General features: G+C 32.8%; 2 protein-coding genes across 2 annotated transcripts; both read left to right on the forward strand.

Moving 5' to 3' along the window:
- The first annotated feature begins 430 nt into the window (after positions 1–430).
- Positions 431–2,006, forward strand: LOC129322892 (60S ribosomal protein L22-2). Its single transcript, XM_054969352.1, has 2 exons — positions 431–712; positions 1,626–2,006. The coding sequence occupies exons 1-2, from the start codon at positions 483–485 to the stop codon at positions 1,768–1,770; spliced, it is 375 nt and encodes a 124-aa protein (XP_054825327.1). The 5' UTR covers positions 431–482; the 3' UTR covers positions 1,771–2,006.
- A 1,785-nt stretch (positions 2,007–3,791) lies between these two features.
- On the forward strand, positions 3,792–6,172 carry LOC129315467 (pentatricopeptide repeat-containing protein At3g62890). The gene is given in 3 exon segments (XM_054959154.1): positions 3,792–4,763; positions 4,766–5,488; positions 5,491–6,172. Coding segments are annotated over 3 exon segments (1,704 nt in total). The 5' UTR covers positions 3,792–3,862; the 3' UTR covers positions 5,571–6,172.
- The last annotated feature ends 5,497 nt before the right edge of the window (positions 6,173–11,669 follow it).

Raw genomic sequence — 11,669 nt, forward strand, 5'->3', positions numbered from 1 at the left:
TTCTGTGGGCCCTCAACGTATTGTTATATGGGCCAACCTAGTAAAAATTATCCAGTAACAATATTGAGCCTTTCTTTCATTGGCAAAAAATTTTTTGAGCCTTAAAACCGAGACATGAATCAGACTATAAGAAAACAAACAGTATTCATTACTAATAAGCATTTGTTCAAGTGGTTAGAACTTAGATAGTTTAACCGAGATTTTATGTTCGAGTTTCAAAATATACGGTAATGTAATAAGTATAAAATAATGAATCTAGCATATCCAAATGTTTCAGCATATCAGATGCCAAAAAAAAAAAAAACAGTATTCATTAAAAAAGAAAGGGGGGGGGGCGAAAAAAGGAGAGCGACGACGCTATCTGTTGTCGTTTTTGGATACGGAAACCCTAGAATCTACGAAACCTCATTAAAACCATATATGCGACAGAAACCCGCCTCTTCCTCACTTCACCATCCCAAGATTCAGGGCACGACGTGAAAATGAGCCGTGGAGCATCTGCAGGGGCTAAGGGCAAAAAGAAGGGAGCGACCTTCATGATCGACTGTTCAAAACCGGTGGAAGATAAGATCATGGACATCGCTTCTTTGGAGAAATTCCTTCAGGAGAGGATTAAAGTTGGTGGCAAGGCCGGAGCCCTTGGCGATTCCGTCACTGTTACTCGGGAGAAGAGCAAGATCACTGTCACTTCTGACAGCAATTTCTCCAAGAGGTAACCCTTTCGTCTTAGATGATGTTTCTAGTTTCAGCCGCTACTTTTAGGTTTTTCGTGTTACAATGCTTTCATTGGCCATGGATTTCAACCCCTTTGACTGCCCTTCGTTTGCTAAATATTCATATTAAATTGCAATTCTTTATTACTCTATTTCATCGCTCTGGTAAATCATTCGAAGAGATCAGGAGTGGTACCACGGTCTTGGCTCTGAGATGAAAGTGATGTATTCATGTGGCGCGTTCCTTTCCATGTCTTTAGCTGACCGATTGTTTCCTTGAAAAGTATTTTGATGCTATTTTTATGCATAAGGCGCAAAAGATGTAGATGCGACAATGATAAATGAATATGTATCATTTACTGATATTCTTCTAATTACGACTGACGACTAACTTTGATTGTTTTATTTTCGTATTCTTTCGAGCATACACAATGTCGTCTCCCGTGTTTCGAAGCAATTAAATATATTTATGTCTGCTGGTTTGTTATGTTCTCTACTGTGAGGATAAGGGGAGTATCTACACTTGTAATTCAATTGATGAGTGTGGGAGGGGAGCAGAGAGAAGATAGACGCACCCAGTAAAACTTTTTTTTTTTTTTTGGGGTTTAAGTGGAATGGTTGGTCCAGTGATCAGTAGTCCAGTAGAACAATGACAGTAACGTCTGCTGAATTAGAAGGGGCTCCCTGCTTGTTTAAACAACTTACTTGAACTGTTTTAGTGATTTGAGGTCATTTTTTTGTGTTACGCTTCCTATCAATATTAATAATGCATTAGTTTCATGATAGACCAATGATCTGAGTTCTGGATGTGCCATATTAATTTGCTTTTCAAGTCTTCTCTTATCTAGTGATTGTATTTCATATCCTTATGATATGCTTGTATTTTTTTTTTTCTTTGTTTCACCTTTTCAGATATCTGAAATACTTAACTAAGAAGTATTTGAAGAAACACAATGTGAGGGATTGGCTTCGGGTTATTGCTGCTAACAAGGATCGCAATGTTTATGAGCTAAGATACTTTAACATTGCTGAGAATGAGGGTGAGGATGAAGACTAGAGATGTGTTTAGCTGTCTTGAGGAATTATGCGTTGTGTTAGGCTTAGTTATCAAAGAGTCTTGTTTTATCAGTTTTGTTTATTGACTTGCCAACTGTTCTTCAATATTCTTGCGTTTCTTTTGGGTCCAACTTTATGTCCTTATGTTGTTTTATAGACGTTATTGGAGAGGTAATGTCAAGAAGTTTTAGATGCTGCTCATGCAGCATATATATTGAGGATTTTGATTTGGGTTAACTGCATGTGTGTTTCCAATGCTTCACAGTTCGCGTACTGATGGAAAGTAGTCCTTTTTAAAATCGACCCGAGTGATGAAACTAAACTCATGAGTCGTCAAAAATCAAAATAATGAGATCTAAGCCGGTTTGTAAGGTGTGAGGGCAGATTGTGTTCAATGTGTTTTCCAAGGGTATCCGCTTGATTCTAACCAAATTTATGGCCTGATTGTTAAACTATGTTTTTTTTAATGGAAAAATCATTTATCTATTGGAAAAAAATCCATTTTGTAAAATTTTAAGCTGCTTGTTTTAACTTTAGAAAAATAATCAAAATCAAAAAAAGTATTTTTAATTATTTTGAAAAGTTATTTTGAGTAATTTTTAAAAATAATTTGTATTGGTAGGTGTAAAGGCTAAGTTATGCAAAATTCTTATAAATTTTAAATCATGTATAAATAATCTCTTTAACTTTTAAAATTTAATAATAAGCAATCTTGGAGTTTTAAATTTATACAAATAATTTTTATTCATTAATTATATGTTCTATTAAACTTTATTTTTATGTGTATTTAAGTACTTAAACTTTGATTGATTGTATAGGTAACATTTTTAAACTTTAAATTATGTGTGAAAAGTTAATGTATAAAATTAATTATATAAAGTTATTTAAATGAATAAAAGAGTTGGGAGGTTTATTGTAAAGTTTTAAAAATTAATAAAGTTATATGTATGTGATTCAAAGTTGAGTGGAGCGATGTATTATTTAACTAGATGTAAATGAGAGATAATGTTATAAAAATACATGCATATATAATGATATCACAAAATTTTTAAATAATTAAATAATAAATTATTTTTTATAAATATTTGTAAAATATTATAAACTAAAAAATACTAAATAAAATAAATGTTTTTTAATAAAATTTTCAAACCATGTGAATAAATATCTATTATATTTTTAAATGAGAAAATATAACTTTTGGTTCCTGCACTTTGTTCATATTTTATTATAAGTCTTTGCACTTTTTTTTATTGTTAATATTTTGGATTTCTACACTTTTATTTTTCAGTATTTTAAGTTCCTAAATGACTAAAATGCTCATGTGGGGATTTTAAATGAACATAAAGCATGAAAAATGAAAGAGTAAGAATTCAAAATATAAAAAAATATATAGAGATCTATAGCAAAACACGAACAAAGTACGGGGATCAAAAGCTATGTTTTTCCTTTTTAAATTGTTGGATGTTAGATTTTATAATATTTTTATGGATGTCTATTCATAAAAAATGATTTGTTCTATTAAAAAATATAAAATATTTTTTGAGTGGATGAATGTTAAAAAATATAAGGTATGTAATCATTGTATTTTTTTTTAAAAGTATTTCTATTAAATAATTACTTTATATTTATTTTAAAATAAAATACCTTACTATATAGGAGTAATTATAAAAAGATAGTATTAATTTGAAGTGAAGCAAAGTACCTTACATTTTTTAACAGATAAAGTATCATTTAGTTATTTTATAATTTTACAATAACTTTATATATTTTCAAATTTTTCATAATATGCTCTCATTTATATTATTTTTAAAGTATGATTTCAGAATCTATTTTTTAATTATTATTATTTTAAAAATTTAAACAAATGTCATGAAATATAACAAAATATATTTTTTATAAATAAATAAATAATTTTTTAAAGGGAAAAAAAATTTAAACAAATACGTTCTCATTAAGTAAGTCCGCATGACTAAATATTAAAGAAAAATATGATTACAAGAAAATCTCTGCTGCCAACGGATATGGACAAATCCTTGGTAAAGCCTGGCCTTGTTGGCTGAGCGGCTGGAACAGGTTCCCGCCATCCATGACCCATGCTGGCATCCACGAAACTGGTTTCATCTACGCACCCAAGTCTTCATCTTTTACATCCCACCCTTGAATCTTGGGTCTGGAATACCCTGATTCGATCCAGAGTTCAACATTCAGCCTTTTCACCTCATTCTTCACTCTTCGTCTACCTTCGCATGCGCTTCCATGGTGTCCTGCCCAATCCTCACACCTATCCTTTCCTTCTCCAATCCTTTAAATCCCCACCTCACCTTCGTCTCGGACAACAAGTTCATGCTCAGATTTTTGTATTTGGTCCTTCAAATGACCTGTTCGTGCAAACCTCCCTTATCAATATGTACTCGTCTTGTGGCTATCTGATTTTCGCCCGCCAAGTATTCGATGAAATTCCACAGCCCGACTTGCCATCTTGGAATTCCATTATCCATGCAAATGCCAAGGCGGGTATGATTGATGTTGCAAGGAAACTGTTTGATGAGATGCCTCAGAGGAATGTCATATCGTGGAGCTGTATGATTAATGGGTATGTAAGTTGTGCCGAATATAAATCGGCACTCTCTTTATTTCGTGAATTGCAGATGTTCGGAGGTCAGAAACTTCAACCGAATGAGTTCACCATTTCAGCTGTACTCTCTGCTTGTGGACGGCTAGGTGCGCTTGAGCAGGGTAAATGGCTTCATGCTTATATTGACAAATGTGGGATAAAAGTTGATGTTGTCTTAGGGACATCACTGATAGACATGTACGCGAAATGTGGAGACATTGAAAAGGCGAAATTAATGTTTGATATTTTGGGCCCTGAAAAGGATGTAATGGCTTGGAGTGCAATGATCTCTGCCTTGGCCATGCATGGACTCGCAGAGGAGTGCCTTGGAATATTTGCAAGGATGATAAATAATGGGCTAAGGCCTAACGCTGTGACATTTTGGGTGTGCTTTGTGCTTGTGTGCATAGAGGTTTGGTAAGTGCAGGAATAGAATATTTTAAGCGGATGACGATAGAATTTGGTATTATTCCTCTGATCCAACACTACGGTTGCATGGTTGACCTATATAGTAGAGCTGGTAGAATTAAGGCAGCTCGGAATGTGGTGAAATCTATGCCTATGAAACCTGATGTGCTAATCTGGGGATCTCTACTCAGTGGTGCTAGGATGTATGGAGACATTGAGACCTGTGAGATCTCATTGAAGAAACTTGTTGAGTTGGACCCTTCAAATAGCGGTGCGTACGTGCTTCTTTCTAATGTGTACGCAAAGCTGGGAAGGTGGGGCGAAGTGAGGCAGTTGAGAGATTTTATGGAGGCGAGGGGTATCAAGAAAGTTCCTGGCTGTAGTCTGGTTGAAATAGATGGTGCTCTTCACGAGTTCACTGCAGGAGATGATTCTCACCCAGACACTCATGATATACATATGATGTTGGATGAAATTATAAGGAGGTTGAAAAAGCATGGTTACACAGGAAACACAAGTGAGGTCTTGCTTGATTTGGATGAGGAAGGGAAGGAGACTGCGTTATACTTTCACAGTGAAAAGTTGGCAGTTGCATACTGCTTTTTGAAGACAAGCTCGGGCACCACAATACGAATTGTGAAGAACTTAAGGATGTGTGGTGATTGTCATATGGCTATAAAGACGATGTCTTTGGAATTCAACGAGAGATTATAGTTAGAGATTGCAACCGGTTTCACCATTTCAAAAATGGGATATGCTCATGCAATGACTACTGGTAAATATAATGGAGAAGTGTTGTTTATTTGTCAAGAGAGGTTTATGATAGAGATTCCATTTCATATGACATATGCCATCACTTTCAAAACTGAAATGAAGACAAATGAGAAGAAATGTTGTCAGTTGTTACCCATATAGAAGGTGATCCAATTTCTAATGAAATACGGAGTTTGAATAAGCATTCAAGTTTGTTAGACTGTCGAAACTAGAATCGGAGACCTGTGGAGAAATATGCAGAAATAATGAATTTGCTGCATGTAAAGTGTATGTTAAAAGGATCCTGTGATCTGCTAATTTTGTTTATTTATTTAAATTTAAAAATAGTCATAGTCTCATTGAAGAAACCTGGACTTGATGTGTTATCGAATAGTCAGCGAAAGTTGGCTGCTGAGATGGGCTATCCTAAGTATATGGGTATTAAGCTTAGAAAAGAGATAGGGAAATTTAGGCTCCCCTCATTTGTTACCTTTTAGAGATGCTATCTGTGGAATCCTTTAATAAAGAAGTTTTTCACATTAGTTTATTATCTTTGTATTACCTAGGTTATATTGTGAGATGATTCATTTTTGTAATTGAAGATCGATTTTAGTGATCCACACTTGATAATTTGCAGAGCTATTTTTTTATTGTGCTATCTCTTATCATTTATCCAGTTAACAAGGTGCTCATTAAATTGTCCTGTTGACTAGACCCTATTGCTAATGTTCAAAACTGACTAAATTGGATTGAGTCATGGAATTCTACCAGAACATAACTAATTACAAATGAGGTTTGTTTGTTTGTTTTTTTTTTAGCAGAAACTGAAATTTCATTAATCAGCTAAGATCAACACAAATCAAATACGCTGAAAAGAAAGCAAAAAGGGGGGTCACACTCTTTCATCATCAGCCAACTCGCGCAGGAAAGGTGGGGGTGCTCAAAGGGACAAAAGGCCCCTTAATTTTATGAAATGCTCTAATTAGGGAATTGGTTATAGAAATAGATTTTTTAAGAACATGAAACAAATAAAGAGACCAGTTTGTTTGAAAGATCAATCTAACCTCCTCTACGATATCCCAAGGGGTACTACGGATCACAACCTCTAATAATCATATTTATAGCCTCAACATAGTCAGGATAAATGACAATGCTGGTAAATCCCCTAGGTCAACAAACATTCAGACCCTGTATGACCGTAATCATCCTTGTAACAGCTAGAGGGATAGAAATCAACTTGCAGGAGAAACCACATATCCAGTTTCTGGCGCTGTCACGTAGTTCTCCTCCACAGCCACTGCTACCATTAGAGAAAATTGAGGCATCTACCTCCACGTAAGAGAAGTCCTCACGGCTGGTCTGTGAACAAGTACTTGGGTTCTTATGGTTCTTGAAAATGGTACTTTTGTTCAACAGGTTCCTATATCTATTGAAGTGCGAAATAGACTTCAGGGGCAGAACCAATTTCCAATTCCGAGGGCAAATGCTGAATTTAAAAAAAAAAACACATGCATTTAATTAAAAATATTGTAAATTACATGATAATATAGGTTAGCTTTTCTTTTTAGATAAAGCAAGCTTAGTCCTTCTTTCTTTCATATCATTAAATTCATCTATAAAAGATTCTGTATCAAACTCATTAACAATTCACTTTTCAATATATACAAACAAAGAATCATAAAGGTATATATCATTCATCTTGTTGCGAATCATGGTTTCAATAGTGTTCATAGCTGAAAAAGATCATTATATTATAACTGTAGAAATTGAAAGAGTGAGAATTAAAGTTACAATTCAAATATATAAAACCATGGGTATAAATCATTGATGGTAATCTGAAAATTAAAAAGTTATTAAACATGACCAAAATGCTCAAATTGTATATTTAATTGTAGCATTTAATGTGTTAAAATAATCCTATAGGTAGAACTTTTCTACCATCTTAATAATATCATCAATTCTAAACAATATGCGCATTTCTCTTGAATTCAAAGCAAAGCTATGAATAAGCAACTTCACTATATCATCATTAAATTTTTTATTTAATTTTTATAATTGAGAGTCTTATTGCATTGAAAATGTCAACTTGATAATGATTTTCTATTATAGACTCATCTTGTTGATGACGAGCTCTCTTCTATCAATATAATAATGAGCATCAAAATTTGGGATAGGCATATATTAAGTTACAAAAAGATTTTATCTTTACAAGTAACTCTTTCCACCCATCATCTCTTAATTTTTGAATAAGCAACTTAGTGGATGAAATGAAATGCATTGCATTCACAATATTTTGTTATTAAAGTTATAGAGCTTGACAAAGCATGTTAGAAATCTCTAAAGTTTGTTTCATAAGATGCATGATGAATATGCATGGTGTCTTTTTTTTTTTGATAAACTGATATAGTATCTTTTTCATCTAAAAAAATTGCAAAAACTAATAAGAAGCTAACAAATAAATAAGATATTCTTTTAATTTAGCGAAATACAGGCCAAAGCATGTAAATACAAGTAGTGAAAAAAAATATAAATAAAAATATTAAAAAAATACCGTCTCAACCTCATATAGTACGGAAACATATATCGTATTCCATATTTGCATGTCAAGTTCTCAATCTCATATGGATGTGTCACGTTTGCTGCGTGTCATTGTTCTGCAAATTTGCCATCCGTTGTAAATTGATTTTGGGAGAGAGAGACATCATCAACATCGAGTTAAGAGAGAGAAACAGAACCGCCGAACTAAACAGGGAAGTGAGATTTGGAACACACCTTTGCTTTGCTTGTATATATTAGGAGGATTTAGGAAGTGAGAACTGGGAGGAAGTCGCAGTCACTCATGCTCATTGCTGGACCTGGACGGGAACGAGACGCGGAAGCTTCGAACTTCCACAGATATTGTGTTGAGCACTCGAGCTTGCTTGCACACACAGTCAGAGAGCAGGGTAGCTGGTAGCTTATCATCACCAGGTAGTTCCGCCCTCGATAGACTTTGAAAGGCATTCTTCTCATCACTAGCTGCTTGCTCGTCCCCAATTTGGCTATATATGCTAGGATATCTAGGTAACTAGGTGTAAAAAATATATATATGCAAGGATATCTAGGTAACTAGGTGTATTGCACATTCATGACAGCAATTCTGCTATCATTTGATAGTCAATCTAAAAAACTTTTGCATGTGCCCCATTTCTCTATTTGATATCTGAATGAGATGATCTAAGTGCCCACAAAAAAATCATAATATAAACTTCTAAATCAAGTCACACTAAGAAGTTGGATACCCAAATACATTTTCACAACTTTTTTCAATTTTCTTAACAAAAGAGGGTCCAAAACCCTAGTGTTAAAAGCTATTTCTAACATCTAAATCATATTTATTGGACTAAAGACCTACAATACAACACACTACATGCACTTATACACTACTATTTCACATTTTTACCCCTCAACCCTTTTAATACCAAAAATAAAAATGGGAGGTTTTAGCATTGCATTTCATAAAAAATCATCCATATGATGTTTACAACAACCTTGCTACACTTGCACTAGTATTTCGACCCTATTAACATTTACATTTATTATAAATAACACCTCAAGGTCCAAAATATATTTTATGCATCATAAACAATTATATAATGTAAGTGTAAAACAAAAATGCATCTTAATAGCCCATATTTAAACTATTACACGAAATAAATGAGAATAGCAAGTTTTACAATAGGAATCCAATATTTTTAAGCCTCTGGGAGCTTTTTCCTTTCTATACCGAAGCTAGAGCCTGTCAAATGTTGAAAGAGAGGGATGAATCTAACTACTTAATAACTAAGGTACACCTACCCTATATAGTTGTATATCAATTTAATAATTACACAAAATGAAGTTGATTTTCTTAAAATATACACACCAACATGGGTAATACAAATTGTTATTTCTCAATTGAATTCATTCTCATAATTTTTATCTCATTCTCATCACAATCACATAATACATTGCCACAAGATACATAAGCATGTGATAAAGACCCAATTTATTATCATAACCTGCTACAAACTTAAACAAGCATGTGACATGTCATATAATCACATATGTATGATCAACTATCTTTATACCCTCATTATTTTCTTCAAATGAAACCATGGGCTATAACATTAAATACGGCTCTTTCTGTGTGAGTGGACTACCAAGTTTACCAATTGTGAGGTGTGACTTGACTAAAGATTATAAGACTTACTCTCGAACCATGATTTCTCTTACTTTCAAATCTTTGAGGTGTTGTATACCTTAAGCGAACTTTAGCCAGCTGATCATACTATGTACAATGCCTACTCATTTTCACAATTTCATTTATTCATTATTAGCACATTAGGCTCACGATAATATACTACCTAAGTGAGCATCAATTTCAATACAATTATCTTTATCCCAAATACAATTAATCACAATTCACATTCATTATACCAATCACCAATTTCTCATTCCAATACAACAATGTAAATTGAAATTCATTTCAAATTTACTTTTGCAACTTTAGTTCGAATCAAACAAATATACTATCTCATATTTCATAGCATGTTATCATATCAACACATTCAATCATTCACGTGCACAAACTCCTTTTCACATTAATGCACAATTAATAAACAATTATCCAAAGTATGATTTCTCAAGTTACCTCAAACCTTTGAGAAGTCAAAGATTTACCTCTTAATTATTTGCTTCCAAGTTTGATTTCCTAAGCTAAAATGGTGTTCGAATGGTTAATCTATAATTAATCAAATCTAAACTCATCAATAGTATTAAAACACATTTCATCTCTCACATTTTCACTCTTAAAATAACTAACACCCTTATTTCTCACCTCTGGGCTCGCTCATTAGATATAATAATTCTCTTTATCTCTCAATATCATTAATGAGTCATTAAACCTCCATTAATGGCATTACAACTCTTTCAATAACCTTCATTAATGTCATTTTTGGATGTTTATAGCATCTACCAACCAACAACCTTTAAAACCATTAATATTAGGTTTAATTACTCTAAATAATTCTTATTAACTCCATTTGAGTCAATAGATTCAGATCTATAATTTATATGGATCAAAATAATCTTCTATTATTAAACCCTAACCAAAAATCTCATAAAAATGGAAGAGAAATGAAGATTAAAGTGTAGGACAATTATCTTAGGTGTTTTCTAGTACTAAAATACTCCCAAACCAAACAATGTGACAAACCCTAGCAGAGCTTTGTTGAGCATTTTCGTTTTCCTCTTCTCACTCTTCTTATTTCTTTATCAGTTTGCGACCAGTATATCAGAAACAAAGGGTCCTTTTGTCCCTTCATCACCTGTGCGCTATGGCAATCATGCTACACACTATGACATGTGGTACAGAGGCAATCCTTCATGTTTTTCTCCTTCTTTTGATGCTCAGGTGGCTTGACTTCATTTCAAACCCACAATTAGGGCTAAAACCACAACTAAATACATTTATTAGACATTTCTAACTACACATCACATCAATTTACTCAATTGTCATAATTAAACTTGATCAATTATTTAGCAATTCAAAGATTAAAATTTAGGATGTTATAGGTTGCAACTCACCTCTTATGTCAAAAATCATCTCGCTTGAAATCGTCTCATAAAGGAGGAATATTTTGGTTATTTTGTTAGATTGTTTTATAAACATTTTATTTAGAATAGTCCTTCAAATGCAATTGGTCCTTATGCAAAATTTCTGTTTCAACTACATCTTTTTCACCGATTCTCCCTTTCATCAATATTGCTAAAATATTAAATATTTTCATATTTAATAATTTAAATATTATTACTTAAAAATATTCATTTAAAATTTTTAAATATTAACAAATCAAACTATTTTTTTATAAATTTATAGATGACTTTTTATTTTTTACATATTGATCTCTGAGCTTCTCTTTAAGACAGTGTTTAGATCATTATGCATTTTTTTGCGTGCCAAAACTTAACTATATTTTTAATATTGGTCAAATTGCTTAAATTTTTAGGTCATTGTCTATAATTTTTAGGTCAACTAATAATTTTCCTCCACAATATTATATTATCAAAATTTAATACTCTTTGTATATTATAATGTTAGATGT

Source organism: Prosopis cineraria, unplaced genomic scaffold (assembly GCF_029017545.1).
Source record: "Prosopis cineraria cultivar Desert tree isolate PC_DT_omini unplaced genomic scaffold, ASM2901754v1 PC1, whole genome shotgun sequence".
Lineage (NCBI taxonomy): Eukaryota > Viridiplantae > Streptophyta > Magnoliopsida > Fabales > Fabaceae > Prosopis > Prosopis cineraria.